The sequence below is a fragment of the Anolis sagrei genome, chromosome 2 (genome assembly GCF_037176765.1).
Source record: "Anolis sagrei isolate rAnoSag1 chromosome 2, rAnoSag1.mat, whole genome shotgun sequence".
In the NCBI taxonomy this organism is placed as follows: Eukaryota; Metazoa; Chordata; class Lepidosauria; order Squamata; family Dactyloidae; genus Anolis; species Anolis sagrei.
Genome location: NC_090022.1, coordinates 80,396,007 through 80,413,916, shown reverse-complemented (window position 1 = coordinate 80,413,916; position 17,910 = coordinate 80,396,007). Strand labels below are relative to the sequence as shown.

At 38.7% G+C, this 17,910-nt stretch overlaps 1 protein-coding gene across 2 annotated transcripts in view; it reads right to left on the bottom strand.

Moving 5' to 3' along the window:
• ADAM19 (ADAM metallopeptidase domain 19) overlaps positions 1-17,910 on the bottom strand; it is a 76,492-nt gene that overhangs the window by 9,289 nt on the left and 49,293 nt on the right. For both annotated transcript variants that reach the window (XM_060765551.2, XM_067463657.1), the window contains 12 exons: positions 16,735-16,806; positions 15,203-15,369; positions 13,822-13,906; positions 13,440-13,579; positions 11,434-11,611; positions 9,721-9,810; positions 6,684-6,879; positions 5,337-5,445; positions 4,503-4,707; positions 4,222-4,299; positions 1,866-1,974; positions 1,399-1,543 (listed from right to left, as the gene is read on the bottom strand). In XM_060765551.2, coding sequence (XP_060621534.2) covers positions 1,399-1,543; positions 1,866-1,974; positions 4,222-4,299; positions 4,503-4,707; positions 5,337-5,445; positions 6,684-6,879; positions 9,721-9,810; positions 11,434-11,611; positions 13,440-13,579; positions 13,822-13,906; positions 15,203-15,369; positions 16,735-16,806 — 1,574 coding nt within the window. The remainder of the gene's footprint in view (positions 1-1,398; positions 1,544-1,865; positions 1,975-4,221; positions 4,300-4,502; positions 4,708-5,336; positions 5,446-6,683; positions 6,880-9,720; positions 9,811-11,433; positions 11,612-13,439; positions 13,580-13,821; positions 13,907-15,202; positions 15,370-16,734; positions 16,807-17,910) is intronic.

Here is a 17,910-nt window from a genome sequence, read left to right as displayed (position 1 = left end):
TTTGCACTCATGAGCAAAATAAACCTAGAATTACAACACAATCCTAATTAAAAGACGTGCTGACTGTAGTAGGTTAGAAATAGACAGAAGATAGCATAACTTCCTTGTGTTGGTTGATTTTAGTGATTAGCTAACAGAAAAGTGCAAAGAGGGAATGGGGAGGGTAAGGGGACAGCTGAGTTATACTAGATCCAAATATTCTCAAGCCTAGATCCAACTGGCCCAAACCCTAGAAGTCAAACAAAGATTACTCCTGGTCACACAACAGATATCAAGGGACCTCTAGTCCATAAAAAGAGGTAAAGGTTTCCCCTTGACATTAATTCTAGTTGTGTCCGACTCTGGGGGGTGTTGTCTATCTCCATTTCTAAGTCGAAGAGCTGCTGTTGTCCGTAGACACCTCCAAGGTCATGTGGCATGACTGCATAACATGGTATAAAATCTAGTCTGTAACATGTTGTAAAATCAGCTAACCTGGTTTTACCCTGCATTGAGAGAGGTTGGGTTAGTGTGAACAGCTGGACAGGCTTTAATCGGACTGGTCCACTGTCCACATGTGGTGTGATCCTTTCCTCTGATCACAAGAGCACCTTTGCTATTGTCAGCAAAAGTACCTAGTGACATCCAGGAGCCTTCTGGAGTTCTGTGGGAGTTCAAAACTGGCAATCAGAGACTGCCAAGGTCAGATGACAATCCAGTAGGACTGAATCAGTCAGATGATGGGGACTCTGCTGCTGAGAAATAGAGACAGGCATCATAACCACCCTGGGAGCCTGTCCAGAGCATTGTTTCTCCAGACTTGTCTCAAATGAAGTGGCTTGCATAGATGCACCCCAAGATATGTAATTATATTTATGTTAGGCCATGGCCAAAGTAATTCTAAATAATGTCCAGCATTTCTGGATTGAGATAAGTTTACACTCCAGATCTAGATGAGATAAAACTAGATTAATTTTGCAGTGGGATAGCTCTGGATGATGAGCTCTATTGTTGTTGTGTACCTTCAAGTCATTTTTTATTTATCGTGACCCTAAAGTGAGTTTATCACAGGGGTTCTTGGCAAGATTTGTTCAGAGATAGAATGTCTTTGCTCTCCTCTGAGGATAAAAGAGAGAGTCTTGCTCAAGGTCACCCAGTGGGTTTCCATGGCCAAGCAGGGATATGAACCCTGGTCTCCAGAGCTGTAGTCTAACTCCATCATTTTAGCTATTATGATGAACTTTACATGAACTGAATGCTTGAGGGAGGATGTAACTGAAATTTTTACATAGGACAAAGGAATTAGCTGTGGTTTTGATACTTTTCAATTATGAATGGATTGCATAGGGCCACAGGAAACCACACATTCAGTCCCATATCTGAAAATATACCAGTTACCAGTATACAATAAACATTCACCTGAATTGCTGAGTTTTCTTGGGGATTGTGATCATCTTCTTTAGTGGCACAAGTTTGGTTCTCCATTTATAGTAGCAAAAAACCACTCCAATCACAATCAAAAACACAATAGAAACCAGGATTCCTACTGTGATAGCAAGAAGATCTGTATGAAAAAAAAAAAAAAACACAAGGGAAATGCATTGATGTTACTTGTGTCCTACTTTAATGCTTCTTCACCCATGCTAATCAGATGCAAGAAACTAGAGAACAGGTATCCTGTTCTTAATACTTGAGTGAAAGATGAATTGCAGCAAATGTTTTTTATCACATGAGGGAGGAAAACTCTAACAGTCTAAAGACCACTGCTACCCAGCCAAATTGGTCTTAATGTGCTCTCTTGCTTCTGACCACCCTAACCTTCAGCAACAACCCCCCCCCTCCCCAATTCACAGGTCATTCCTACAAATAACATGAATCAGACCCACTTTTTGGAGGCATGGGGCCACTGTCCAGGCTTCCCCCATTCCCGGATTTATCACAAAATGGAGGTGCCCATCCACTGAAACAATGGCAGTTCTGATTGTTGTTGCAAACCTGTAGAGAAGACAATTACAGAATATCCAGATTACAGCAAACACTGATTGTTTCAATCCCTCCCAAACCGCATCCACATATGAAAGCTTCAATGAGTAAGGAGGACCTGCACCATCTATTGGCATCTGTTTGTAAAATTCAAGATCTACATGAAGAATAACCCTGAGAACCAATCACTCTTTCTGGGAAATGCAGGGTTTGAACATTATTTTCATTGCTATCAGATGCTATCTGAGTTCCAGGGGATATATTTCCATCAATCAAAAGTCTCTTAGAGCATAAGCACATTCCTGAAATAGGATGGAGACAGCTCCCCACTATTTTTAACTTTTCAGCATATCTTCCCCCTAATATTGTCTAGCTGCAACAGGTGGGGATAGCATCTTCTCAAATGCAACTTAAGACATCCATTTCATGTTCAAAAAGACCCAACAGTATTTTCTTCTATGCTTAACAAATCATTAGGAGCCTACATTCACTGTCTTTGTTAGGTTCAAGAAACATTAAAAAGCTCCAGTTAAATTTCATCCTGGAGGACATTATCCCCTAACATTCTGTGTTGTAACTGGTACCTCAGATCCCACCCACCTCTAACTTTGTAAAGTCCAATGGAAATTCTGTTTGTGTGTGGATTTTATTATGAAAAATAGTCCAACAGGAAAACAGATCCTGAATTAACCATCTTGAATTAACCATAGGCAATTTAATCTGCCTTCCTCTTTACATAATCTTCATCATTAAATATGAAGAATAGATATATATCAAAAAATCTAAAGGCCTTTCAACCCGTTGGTTTATTTTAAAATGCATTTTAAGAACTAAAATAGTTTCATTTTCCATTTTTCTTATTTGAACAATTGGAAAAATGGATTTGGGCTTTTACCTAGAATGATGAATGAAATGTTTAAGAGAAGAAAGGTGTTTATTTTGTATATTTATGCTATCCATTCTTTCTAAAAACAGAAATGTTTCTAAAAACATTTCCTAGTCTTGGTATCCTTTCTACAGTTCTTTTTATGGGAATAAATGCTTCATGCTCCTTAAACACAATAGAAAGTTTCCAGTGACAAAATTGTTTTCTCTGTTTTACAGTTGTTGATGGTTGTTCTGTTTTTATTGTTTATGTCAATAAATTGACAAAAACGAATAAGTAGATTTTGTTTAGGACCTTGTAAGACCATTTATAATGAAATGTAATTAACATATCAGTTTGCAATAACTATACTTTTAATATACCTAATATTATCATTCTAGTCAAATAAAACTATATAATTTTACCTGGTTGTGTGTGGATTTCATTATGAAAACTAGTCCAATAGGAAAAAAGAACTTGTATTATGTATATAATACAATTTATGTTTCTGAAATAACAAAAGTGCTGTTATGGCAATGCTATAATAGCATTTTCTTTGTGCCATTTATCTAAAGCAGTGATTCCCAAAGTGGGTGTTACTGCCCCCTGGTGGGCGCTGCAGCGATCCGGGGGGGGGGGGGTAATGGCCACAGGTGCGTTTGGGCGATGAATAACTGTAAGGGGCAGGTGAAAGCATAAAAGAAAGAAGATTTAGAAAAATTGATTTCCAGGAGGTAGGCCAAATAAGTTTGGAAACCACTGATCTAAAGGAAGTTTTCCATTGCCGTCCTTTGAAGATGAAAGAATGTTATTTTCCCAAGGCCATCAAGACAGCTTCCTTGGATGAGAAGGGATTTGAATCCTGGTTTTCCAAAATTCAAGCCTAACATTTAAATTACTGCACCTTGTAGATTTAATTTGCAAAGCAGTATAGCACAAAATGGCAGTCCACAACTTCCTGGTAGTTTTCTAGGAAGCAACAAAACAACCACAGTCCATGGGCACAAATACAGGCCTGGTCTGTGGCACACTAGGAAAATGTAATTGCTAGTTTCCTAAATATGTGATTCTGAGAACCACAATTGTAGTGGATGCTAATATCACTTATTTACTTTCTTTACGTGACTTTAAAACTTGTGGAAATTGTATGTGTACAAACATTCTTTCTGCATCAACTACTACTTAACATAGTTCAATGATACTTAGATATGTTCTTTTAACAGTTTTATATACTATTTTAAATAACATTCCCTACCTCAATCTATAAAGAGAGGCAAGTAAATTATTATTATTATTATTATTATTATTATTACTATTATTAATAATAATACTTAGCAAATAAAACAGGCACACAATATATATCCAACTAAAATTCCAGAAGTCAAGATACTTACTCCATGACCATTGCATTTCTTCTCACAGTCTCCAGTTTCAAAAAAGGAAGTGTTTCGACAATGTCCTTCAAAGCAAATCTGTAGGAGAAAAACATTAAGAACAACACTGAAAAAATGGAGAACACTATGAAGTTGTTCAAATGCAAGCCATCATAGAGTTGGAGGATAATCCATGTTTTACGGCACAAAAAAAGTGTGTCAAACTTAACTGTGCTGAACATTGTCTTCCAAGAGACCATTGGGGATAAGATATAAGGGTGCAATAGGAAACAGGCACTTACATGACTGTCTCCACACTTTGTTCCGGCCATCACTAATCCAGGATCCAACATATCTCCTTCATTTTCTTCATTTCGATATACGTGAGTTCCACGACAGCGGATCTGCCTTCCATTTAATAAAATGGTTGTGTCAATCGCAACAGCATTGGATTCCAAAGGCTTGGAAGCAGAACTCTGACACTGTATCTTGCCACACTTTGCATCTCTGGTGAAATAAGATGCTATAGGTTAAAAAGTCAGATTAAATGCATGATGATTTCCACAAAGATTTGTAGTGCCCGTGATGTCTCAAAACCTTCCACAGGATCAGTTGCTGATAATCCAAATTGAAGTTAATTAAATTCAAAACTAGATTACTGTTCTGTCCCCCAGAGCCTAATACTCAAACCCAGACTTATCTTCAGATCTCCTGAAAATTAGCCAGGGATTAATGTTATGTTTTCAGGCATAGTTGTGGGAAAAGTCAGTTCTAAGAGGAGATGAAAGGAGGAATAACTACACCACTACCATCCTTTTCCTAAACAGAAGCCCCCTTATTAGGTAGAGAATCTGCAGTCCCTCAAGAGGCATGGAACTAAAACTCCCATCATTCCTATCACTGGTCAACCTTGCTAAGAATGATGGTTACTGGAGTCCAGCAGATTATGGGATGACCATTTTCCCCAACCCCAAGGCAGTGAATATAATAACCAATGTAGCACTAAAGTTAGGAATTCCATTGTAATAACAACTCTGCTAAGGAATCAATATTAATTTGTAGTCTATAATAGTATAGATTTACTTAATTTTTCAACCTTTAGCATTTCATCCCATATAGTTTGGATTGCTTTCTACCTTGTATTGCACTTCTTGTATCTGCCATAGATGTCCTTTCCACAGTTCCCATAAGAATCTCCTGCAGCATTAACCTTCTCAAAGCAGAGGTCAGGTGCTGGCCTTGCTCCTGTGTAGAAGTAATTCCTAGGATTAGTCTCCATAGAAGAGGGAGCTTGTGCAAGCTATAACCCATCTGCAGTAGCAACTTGTGGCTTCCATGTCATTAGACGATGAACCTGCCCCATGTTTCTGTCTCAACTTTTCAGAAAGTATCCATGACACTGAACATATTATTGCAAGGGCAGAGAGGATATTCAGCACCTTGGATAACTTCTTCAAAGTTCAGTCTGAAATCTATCATTGTTTAGTGACATAAGCCACCAGCAATCAATGCCCACCAAATTTCATCCACAGTTCTGGTTTCACACCCAGTGTCCTTGTCAGATTAAAAAAGCAGAAATATGAAAAAGGGCATTATTATTTAAGATACTAAATCTAAGACAGTATAACTCTTCTTATGATATGAGCTAGCATGACAGCAAAATTAAAAAATACATACCATAGGACCTATGTTTCAGTTTAGCAAATGACATGTCTTGGCATGTGAATTTGTGATACAACTCATATAAATTTTAAGTGATAGATTTAAGGTTTCTAGGAGGATAATAAGATGAAAAAAGATCCCACTACATTAGAGGCAAAATAAAAAGAAGAGAAATTGAGCCATATTCTATATTTCCTAAAATTGTGTAATTTAAATGCACTGGTTTAGTCTTCGAACATCTGAGAATTTGACAAGATAAACATAAACATAAACATTAACATAATAATAATAATAATAATAATAATAATAATAATAATAATTTTATTGTTGCATATCTTCAAGTCATTATGAACTTATGATGACTCCAAGGCAATCCTATCATGGGGTTTTCTTAGTAATATTTGTTCAGATGGAGTTGCCTTTTTCTCCCACTGAGGCTGAGTATGACTTGCCTAAAATTGTAATATTCAGTGGGTTTCCGTGGCTGAGCAGATATTTGAATCCTCTTCTCCAGTTATCCCCCAAAGTTCAAACCACAGCACATACTAGACGACTTATAATGTAATAGCAAGTAGTCATTAACAGCTGTGGTATAAATAGAATGTCATGAGATTCCATTTTTCTTAACCTATACCATGTAATTTAGCTCCTCCTCCTAAAACTCCTTCTTCTACTCAAAGTAGGGAGATTTAAGTCTATGTCCCACTTTCTTCAATCTGAACAAACTGCAGGAACCATTTGTTTCTTAATTCCCCTAACCTTCAAGATGCAAGCCCTTTCTCCACCATTTGATGACTTTCTCTTCTCAGAGAACAGCTTACCATAACCCCAGAGTTGCACGCACTGCTGTTCATACGTGAGGCACATCCCACTGTAGCAGTAGGCTCTTCCGTCTGCACATGGAGTACCATCCAACTGGTAGAAGTTTGCAGGGCAGAAAGGGGATTTGCCTGTACAATATTCAGGCAGGTCACATGATCTAGCCTGGTCCCGGCAAAGAGTTCCTGGTGCAATCAACTAAAGAAAGGATACAAACAGCAATTTCAGTGACATTCCAGTGACTTAAGTGAGCTCTAAGTAGTCCCTTAGGTGAAAAGGCTACTCTTTGGATCAATGGTAGTTTCTCCCATCAATTTAAATATTGATATTAATTTGCTTCAAGATATCATTCACCCGCCCACTCAGAAAATTACAATAAAAGCACATATTGGAGTCCCCTGCTTATTTGACAGTTCAGGGACCACAGTACTGTGAAAAAGCAGAAACTGTTGAAATGCAGAATCATTAAGTGCCATTGTGAATATCATTGTACAGTGTTCTGGTACATAATCTGTCAAATAAGTGGGAGATACATTGATTTTCCATTGAGAAACCTCCTTTATTCGATTTGGCAGTCAGTCCTTAGAATTACCAGAGTGATAATGTTCTTGATTTAAAATAGTTATAATTACAAAGAGCTCAAAGTGCTTTGGAATAATAAGGAAAATTGTCTGACATTGAGATCCTTATGAGACAATCCTAGAGTTTTCTTGGGAAGATTTTTGCCAATAGGGTAGCTGTTTGAGTTTGAGGATTCAGATAATCCAGTTCAAAGCAGATATTGTGTTTTATCTGCCTTGATATTCTGGGTTATATGTGGAAGAGTTCTTGGGGTTTCTGCTTTAAACTGGATTATATGATTCTGCACTGTCACATAATCTGGGATAAACAGAAAACCTGAGACCATATTCTGGGATACAGGGCCTGTCTGGAAGGGCCCTAAGTCTACACTGTCATATAATCCAGTTCAAAGCAGATAATGTGGATTTTATACAATTGTGTAGAAGGGTCTAAGCTCTCTAGTGAGATGCTATAGTATGTTTCCATCCCAAGTGTTGCCAAAATATAGAGTTTTGTATTATCCATGAATTTCCCTTCCAAGAAGTAGATTTTTCTCACTTCCTATTGACTCATATCTATTTGTAAATCAGATGTTTGTAACTTGGGTGCTGCTTGTATGTGCGAACCAAAAAATATTAAGAATTGATAATAATTCAGAAAGATTATAACATTTTCAGGGAGCTATACTTGAAAAGAGTAACTTGTCCAAGCTCTGGAACCAATTCTCATCACTGGAGAAGCAATGGCTGTTTAACACTGCTGTGTATGTTGGCTCTTTGCCAGTATGCAGACAGCTGTATGCAGCTGCTAACATGTAGATGATTAAGCTGCCACATGCCATTAAAAATAACCCAAAATACACGTTGGCATTGGTTTGTTGAATCCTGCATGCAAAGTGGTCCTATCTGACCAGTTCGCCAAGTATTGGGCCAATGTGTGGATCCTTTAAGCACTTGGAATTGGAGGAGGAGTAGGGAAAGAATTCCCATACCAACACTATTTTCACTACATTTTCCTAGGAAAGTTGTGGTGTAAACTGAGACACAGGAATCTCTTGCCTCCATATAGAGCCAGCCCCACCCCACCCTAAAGTTGGTTGGTCAAAGAATTCAGTTTTGCCGTATAGAAGGCAGTAGAGCAGATGGCCATGAGCCAAGGTGCCAAAAGAGAGCACCCTCTGTGTTTCCAAGTGCTTGTTTTATCTTTGCAGTGACTGGGGCACGCAGCGGCTCCCCACAGCAAGAGACACTGGTAATATAATCAGGTTGAATGGCACTCCTTTGATCCCAGCCAAGCCAGAGGCCTGCCCTGAAAAAAAAGCTCTCCACTTGCAGTTGTTAAATCCCATAATCGCCAGGAGACTCCAGTATAAGCCAAAACAGCTGGCGAGGGAGGGTGACTCTCCAAAGATACATAGGAGAATTAAAGAAGTGGCCCTTTCACAATCCTGCTTTGGGCTAGAGACACCTGGAGATTTCAGTCTACAGACTGTCATAAAATATAGAGTAACAGAAGTCATTTCAGGAAAAACCTGTTCCAAAAATATCAGAATACAAATCTGGCATTGTTGGATGGCATTGATACATAGAGGGCTTGCAGATGGTTAAAATGGCCAAGTGCGTGTGGATTAAATGCAAAGAAGTGTGTGTGTGTGTTTTAATTTTCTCGTTGCCACTTCAATATAGTACACACTGATATACAAGAGAACAGAGATACTTTAATATGCAAGTGTCAGTGTAGTGTAACAATTTTGAAGACTGAATGGCGACTGCATAGTAGATTTAGGCAGCTTCCCCATTGGGCTGAAAAACTCACTCTGGGCCAGTCATTTTCTCTCAGCCTGATCTACCTAACAGGGCTGTTACAAAGATGAAGTGGGAAAGAAGGGAGAAATGTATGCCCCCTTAGCTTGTCACAAGAAAGGTGGCATATAAAGCTAGCAAACAGACAGAAAAATGTACTGTTGTTTCTTCATATTTGCAGATTTAAATTTCATGGATTTGATTTTTCAAAGAGTTGATTAATATGTTCTCTTTAGGAATCTCCAGGTACTCTGAGGTGGTTCTATGATTAACTGCTATCTGAAGTTCATCATAGACTCACTCTGGAGGACCTAGATATTTCTATGGAGAGTACTTCTCTATGAACCTCTAGGTCCTCCAAGGTGATTCTGTTGTTAACTCCAGCAAAGGTTGATCATAGAATTCCTAGAGAAGAGTTCTCCCAGGTGAAAAAATAACTTTTTACTCATGATTTTCCACTTTTGTGTGGGTCCTGCACCCCTTGTACAGTATGTGCATATTCTTCCATTTAACATTACTATCAGAGTTTTAAAGAAAACTGTGAATGAAGTTCATGCGGCCTAATATCCAAATTAGCTCCAGATTGTCTGATTGCGCCATCTGCTTTTCATTTATATACAGAAGCAGCAGATCCTTCTTTCAGCGTGTCGTTCAGAGAGAAACCAGGTATGCTTACCTTGCACAGGTGACAGCAAGTTCCATGAGCACATTCGGCACCGGGCTTCAGAGAGCAATCGGCAGCATTGCAACAAGGATTGTTACATTCCTGGGAAACAGACAAGAGGAATAAAACACTTGATGTGTCTGCAGAGCATATGTTCTGAATCTAAAAACATTGGAACTCATCTGGTGCTTCTGTTAGGATGGATTGTAAGATTGTTTTAGCTACATATGCTCTCAGTCTTCAACCCAAATGCATCAGGGAGTCTGAACTCGTCCTCATAGCATATTTTTCAATTATCTTGCTGCCATCATGGTGTGTAACCAATAGATTCCAGCTTCTGCTCCCCCCCCCCCCCCCCAAACAACAATCCACCAGACACTTGATGTAATGTGCCAGGGACCACTCAGAATCAAATTTGTGTCCACTGAATATAACTCTTTCTTTCCTGGAAACTCTACATGGCCCAGTAGCCAATAGGTCACAGACCAGAACCAATCCACAGTTCACTACTTTGAGTAGCACTGATATAGGCAATATTAGTCTTGAAAAATAAACAGTCTAGCTTCTTGAGAAGCCAGATCTGGCCATGGTGGAACATGCCTTAGTTACATCCCATTTGGGTTATGTAACACGCTCTAGGTGGGGAAGCATACTTGGAAACCTCAGCTGGTCCAAAGAGCTGCAGCCAAGTTGATCACTAGGGCTGGTTACAAGGAGCAGACAATCCCCCTGTTGCAGCACCCCCACTGACTGCCAGTCTCAAGGCACAATTCAAAGTGCTGGTTATGTCCTTTAAAGCCCCAGATGGTTCAGGTCCAGGCTATTTGGCTGGCAATATCCCTTTGTAGAAACTTGCTCAAATCCTGAGATCTTCAGGAGAGCCCTTCTCTTGGTCCCACCTCCATCTCAAGCCCAGTTGGTGGGAACAAGAGAACAGGCCTCCCTTCTCCGTGGCTGTCCCTTGACTCTGTTCCACTCCCTTCTTCCCAGGAAAGCCAGAATGGCCTCCTCCTTGCTGTCCTTCCAGCGGCAGGCTAAAATCTTTTTATTCAGACAGGCTCTCAAAGAAGGTTTTTAAGATCACATCAGTGGGTGCTGTGATTTTAACTTTGAATATGCATTGGATATGTTTGAATGATTGAAAACTGTGAATTTTTAATACTGTTTTATTTATATTTAATTCTGTTTTAATGTTTGTGTATCTGTATATTTAAATTGTGTACTAATGCTTTCGTGTCAAGGAGAGATAATGCTTCAGGAGAGATAAAGCAAGGTATAAATAAATATAATAATAATGTGTTGTCAAAGGCTTTCAATGGGTTGGTGTTAATTTTAGATTATGTAAGGAAGACATACGAAAGGTAGAAATAAAAGATTAATGACAATTGGACTTATGAAGCACCATCAGTTTCCAATCAAGGGTTTATTATAGAAATGGCAAAATACTGGGGGGGGGGGGGGGGGTGGAATAAGCAGGATCCATAAACATTGTTCAAAGTCACATAGTTTTATGGAGATCACATAGTTTTATTTTCACCATTCTTTGTCCACACTTGATCCCATATTTTAGTTTTTAATTATAGAAAGAGTTGTAGTCACCAGATAAATAATAAAATAAATAAAATGTTCTCCCTCTCCCACAACTATATGAATACACTTTTTACTTGGTGAGATACCATGCTGTAAGAGATTAACATGGTTCCTTCTTTGAAAACTGAGAATTACCTCCACCTCTCCGCAATCACATTCTTCTCCTTCTTCCAGGTAACCATTTCCACATCGCTGTCCTCCATATAACATCTTAGTATCTGGCATGTTATAGAGACACATCCCGCCACCGGACTGAAGATACCGGTCCAGCTCTTTCTTATTGCAACTGTTGAAAACCCTGGGAAATGGGTGCCTGTAAAGAAGCAGGGGAAGTAGGATGCATTACGAGAATTGATCATCATGCATAGTGATGAGTGATACTGAAAGTTTCCATTCGGTCTGTATGTCAAAGCAAATCAACCTGATCTGTACTACCCAGACAAGTGTGAAAATTGGAATACAGCTGTTCCTCAAATATTACACTTCACCAGAAATTGTGGTGGAGTTCTTACAGGCCTGTAACCTCAGTGGGAAAGAGTCATAGTTGACTAACTACCCCACACATCTCTCTGGTCTTTCCATTCCATGAGAGGTCATTGATATACTTTCCTGCACATGCTTGCCTTGCCTGTATGCATATATCCCAGAGTATGAACAATTCTACTTATGCATTGAGCTGGTTCACATCCTCATTATATCAAGGAACTAAACAAGACATCAGATATTTTCTGGTTTTGGATTAGGACTCTGGAAGACTATAATCAAATCTCCATTGAGTTATAGAAACCCACTATTGATCTTGGACAGATCATGCTCTCTCAGCTTCAGAGAAGAAAGCAATGGTAAGCCTCCTCTGAATAAAGCTTGCCAAGAAAACCTAATAATGATTGCCATAAATCAAAGGTGACTTGAAGGTACAAAATAACAAAAAACACACCATACTGCTCCCAGACTAAATAAAAACTTTCTTCTTAATGAAATGAAATGGAGTACAATAATGCAACTCAGTTTTTAGTATATTACTAGCCGCCCCCTGGTATGCGTTGCTGTGGCCCAGTCTGGTGATCAGAAAAATAAAGTAATGAGAAAGTGTTGGTTTCGAATATATGTTATTTCTTTATGATTGTGGGTAACCAGTATTTCTTGTTTGTCAGTGTTGATGTAGAGATTGTTTGGTTTGCCTACTCTGGAACATGCAACATATAATTGTCCTTTAGGTGTCCCTTTCAAATCTGTGATACTATATCTGCCATATACATGTGTGTGTGTGTGTGTGTGTGAATCATATCTATATATCTATCATCTATCTATCTATATCTATGGCTGGACAGCTCTTTGTCAGGAGGTCTTTGATTATGTTTTCTTGCCCTGGTGAAGGGAGTTGGACTAGATGGCCTTAAGGCAGCATTTCTCAACCTGAGGATCGGGACCCCTGGGGGGAGGGTCATGAGAGGGTGTCAGAAGGTTCACCAAAGACCACCAGAAAACACAGTATTTTCTATTGATCATGGGAGTTCTGCGTGGGAAGTTTGGCCCAAGTCTATTGTTGGTGGGGTTCAGAATGCTCTTTGATTGTAGGTGAACTATAAATCCCAGTAACTAAATTTCCCAAATTTCAAGGTCTATTTCCCTCAAACTTCATCTGTGTTCATATTTGGGCATATGGAGTATTCATGCCAAGTTTGGTCTAGATCCTTTGTTGTTTGAATCCACAGTGCTCTCTGGATATAGGTGGACTACAACTCCAAAACTCAAGGTCAATTCCCACTAAAACCTTCTAGTGTTTCCTGTTGATCATGGCAGTCCTGTGTGCTAAGTTTGGTTCAATTGCATCATTGGTGGAGTTCAGAATGCTCTTTGATTGTAGGTTAACTATAAATCCCAGCAACTACAACTCCCAAATGACAAAATCAATTTTTTGAGTGATGGTTACTCCTTGGGTTAGTAGGTGTCTTGTGGCCAAATTTGGTGGCAATTAAGTGATTTTTGAGTTATGATGTCACTCAAAATGAATAGAGCATTGATAGATAGATAGATAGATAGATAGATAGATAGATAGATAGATGATTGATAGATAGATAGATAGATAGATAGATAGATAGATAGATAGCAAAGATGCAAAAGAGGTGGTGGAGACTCACCCTGTTGCAGCAGCCATGATGCACCCTCCATCTTTGGCACTGGCAGTGCAGCAGCCAGTTGAGTCATGGCTCATGCCAAAGTTGTGCCCCATCTCATGGGCCATTGTGGCTGCAACTCCAATGGCATTGTCTGAGTGATCCTGTCCAGGTAGAGGATCAAATATAAGAGTCCACATATTGCATAGTATGGCTGTAAGAGTGTACTATCCAGCTCAAATGACAGGCCTAGCTGATGGTGTAAAACATGAAAATGCAGTCTGAAAATCTTTCTTTTTGGGGAAATAATTGACAATGCTTGGCAATTTCCTTGTTTTTTCTTTTAGTTACATTATGTCACTCTGTCATAATGGCAATGATTTAAAAATGGAAGAGAACAACTCACCATATTCACTCCTCCAGACTGATAGGCAGAACACATGGCCATCAGAGGGGCCAAGCCTATAGTAGTACCATGGAAGGACATTCCACTGAAACACATAGTGATATATCAAATTTAAGAATTGCAATGCAGTCCTCAGTATTTAAAAATACACCAAGAACCTTGTGTGTTCTCCTAACCTTAGAGTTAAAGGGAACTACAAAAATAAAGCCATAGATTGCTCTCTTTCACATACACACATACAAACACAGTTTCTAAAATTACACATGTCACTGAGCATCTTTAACTGGGATTGGTTTTTCATGATTTTGACATCTCCAAAAAGAACCAACCAAATGGAAGAAAATTCATGGAGAAGAAATCAATGTCAATATATTTTGATAATTCAAGGATATCTAAAGTGAGATAAAGAAAACACACTGATAACTTCTGCTTACTGTATATATTCATGTATAAGTCAACCTCATCTATAAATTGAGGACAATTTGGGGTCAAATAATTGATTTTTATATGACCCATGGATAAGAGTAGATTCATTCTTCAGAGAGGGAAAAGCACCAATGTCAATTTGGGACCAGCAGTCCCTGGCTGCCGTAACCATTTCCCAACCTAGGCATTCAGAAACACCAGAGGTGATGCCATGGAAGAAAGAGAGAGTTGGTGCTTATTTTACGTTCTTCTAGGATGGACCAAACTATTGCCGTTTACTGCTCTATTCAGAGGAAGGATTCCATTACTCACATTTGCCTGTGGATAAGTTGACCCAGGTTTGAGTGTGTGTGTGATTTTTTAACTAAAATTTCTAAACTTATACATGAGTGTATAGGACAAATCTATATCAACAGTGTGCCTTCTCTCTGTTAAATACCAAGATATGTACCTTATAACTAATTTATTGTGAGCCAAAAACTCCAAAACTTTTGTTTGGATAGTTGTGAAAAGTATCCACAACTCTGCAAAAGAAAGCGAATGGATTTTCACTATGTCCCTTGGCTGTGAAAGTTATACCCATAGGAAAAGTGGTGAGTAAATATGCAACACTGTTACAATTAATAATGTGGAACAAGTTCAGATTTGTTGTCGAAGGCTTTCATGGCTGGAATCACTGGGTTACTGTGAGTTTTCTGGGCTGTATAGCAGAATCTTTTTGGGACATGGCCATACAGTCTGGAAAACTCACAACAACCCAAGCTCAGATTTATTTCTTTATATGAAGGGATACGTTAATGCTTTCTTTTTAAAATATACTTATAGGTTTACAGTCATAATTGCAGTCTATTCTACTGAAACCCAAAGCAGAATGAGTAGTTACACTATTACACAGAATCAGTTCTTATCTTACAACTACAACAAGAGCCACATTATTTCTATTAAAATGACTTACGTGATCAGTTGGGCATTGTCATGTTTTCTATACTTGAGAATTTTTCGCCTCCAAGACAGAAAGGACCATAAGGTTGAATGTGGATTTTCAGAGATCTCACACATATTGTGGTCATTCCAGACTTCAAGTCCAACAAGAGCAATCCGTATGTTCAGAGATTTGTAAAACTGAAGGATTAAAATGAAAAAGGAGACCCGTAGAATTAAATGTCTCAGTTTTCATCTCACTGGTTAACTTCCAGCAATATTACAAAATCTTAAATTATTTAAAATAAATTATAAGAAGTTTTAAAGGGTAATACAAAACAACTGGAAACCATTTAAATTCATAAATACCCACAAGGTACCAGATCCCAGTTGAGCTTGGAAATTAAGCAGGATCACTACTGGTTAGAATAATAGAATCATAGAGTGGAAGCTTATGGGCCATCAGCTCCAGCCTCCTATTTAATGCAGCTAGAGTAACCTCAGCAGGTAGTTGTCCAGTCTCTTTATAAAGATATCTAAGGAAGGTGACTCCACCACGCCTCTAGGCAATTGGATCCATTGATGAACCACTCTCACTGCTAAGAAGTTCCTTCTAATGTTCAATCAAAATCAACTTTCCTATAACTTAAAACTATTAGACCTAGTCCCACTCTCTGAGGCAACTGAGAACAAGCCGGCACCCTCCTTTTTGTGGCAGCCCCTAAGGTATTTAAAGAGTGCTATTTGTTACCCTTCATTCTTCTCTTCACCAAGCAGAGTTCAAACTTGGATTGGAAGCCATCCAGAAATACCAGGTGCTGTAGAATCTATTTCAGAGCAAGGCAGTGGCAAACCACCTCTGACTATTCATTGCACAAGAAAACCCTATGACATCCGTGGGGCCATCATAAGTTAACAAGCAATTTGAAAGATCACATTTTGCTTTTCTTACAGTACATACGAACTCCATAATCAAGTCAATCTTTAGTGATTTGGCTTAATTGTGAGTTATATTTCTAAGAACATGCTGTACCATGTCAGTTTTTATCTAATTTACACAGAAAAGAAAATATATACAGCCATGTATCAAAGTGTTGACTCTGTGTCCTCTTTCTATTAAGTCTTTGAGATTCTTAGGCCCAAACTAGAGAGAACCTATAAATGGATGCAGTTAGTCCCTGATAGCTCTTTTATTTGGAAATGCAACTGGGGAGGATTATGCGAGGTTGGGTTACTGAGAAGCTGAGGAATAGCCTGGAGAAAGACTCAGAATCATTTGCTTGCCTACCATGTCTCTGCTTCAAATGCTTTCCCACTGGTTCCCCTACAAGAACAGTAGAGTTCCTCTGAAGCATGCAGCTAGAATCCCACAAGAGAAGTGATCAGAGCAGGTGAGTGTTTGGAAGACGGGAGGAGAATGGCAATACACTCTTCCCAACCACTGCTTTAGTCCAAATCATCCTCACCAACCAATTTTCTTCCCAGAAAAAAGGGTTGCCATCTGCATGAGGTCTTGCCCACTTAATCATGCCCCTCTTCTTGTTAAACTGGCACATCTGATCTTACCTTATCTACATAATTGGCAGCTTCCACTAACTTATTCTTGGTTGCTTGGAGATCATAATTGTGCTTCTGAAACTGAAAGGTATTTTTAAGAGCAAATAAAAATCATTCTGAAATAAACTGTAGCCATTCCTATTTTTTGTAATAAATCGATGTCGACAATTTCAGTCATGGTCTCTCTAGGAATTTCCTAGGCCTTCCAATGCAGCTTATAACTATCTATGAATCTCTAGGTCCTCCAATACATCTGACATGTTGGGACCAGAAGTCTTGTTATTTAATGCTGTTCAGTCGGATCCCCAGTTTCAGGAGACTATGGTCCAACTGGAAACCAATCCAACAGATATATAAGGCTCTCACTGTATTTCTGTAGTATTCTGGGTGGGTTCTCTCAAGATGCTTTCCTCACCCTGGCTAGCTATTGTTTCTGGGAATTTAACAGCAATCCATGAAGGTTAGTTTAACCTATGCATATTTTATATTTCAAGGCTTTGGTATAATAATTATAGCTAACACATTTCTCTCCCTGGTCTCTACTCTTCCAGAACATGCTTAAAGAAAATCATGAAGCAGAAAAAAGTATTCAGAGTTATCACATGTATATATTTTTTTCATTGACTGATTTTATTATTTCAACCTCACAATTTTCTGATTAATTAGATAGGTCAAGTTTGTTTTTGTTTGTTTGTTTGTTTTTAAAAATGACAAAAGTATCTTAAGTGCCCAACTTGTCCATTTGTCTCATTACAGTAAGCAGTAAGCAGATAGGAAATGTCCACTTATGCAACAATATTAGAAGAGCATGCCAAATTCTAAAACTAGCTCTTAAAATTATTTTAGATTGCTCCTACACCAACAACTCCATCCACACTGTCAAATTATGCAAAACTTATGTTTTATTGCTCATCCAACTCAGGATGAAAGGTCTCAATATAATTGTATGCTCTAGACAGCTGAGATGCAAACTAAAAGCAGATTTGAAGAAATTGTGGTTCCCCAAACTTCAGCTCCCACTAGCCCAACAAGTCTGGACAATGCTGAAGGATGATGGGAGCAGTAATCCATCAAAACCTGGGGGACAACAAGTTATCCAGTCCTGATTCTAAAAGGTTCATACTGCATCTACTTTAAACAATTTTGTACACATCTGATTCAAATGGAATCTGCATCCTATTAATC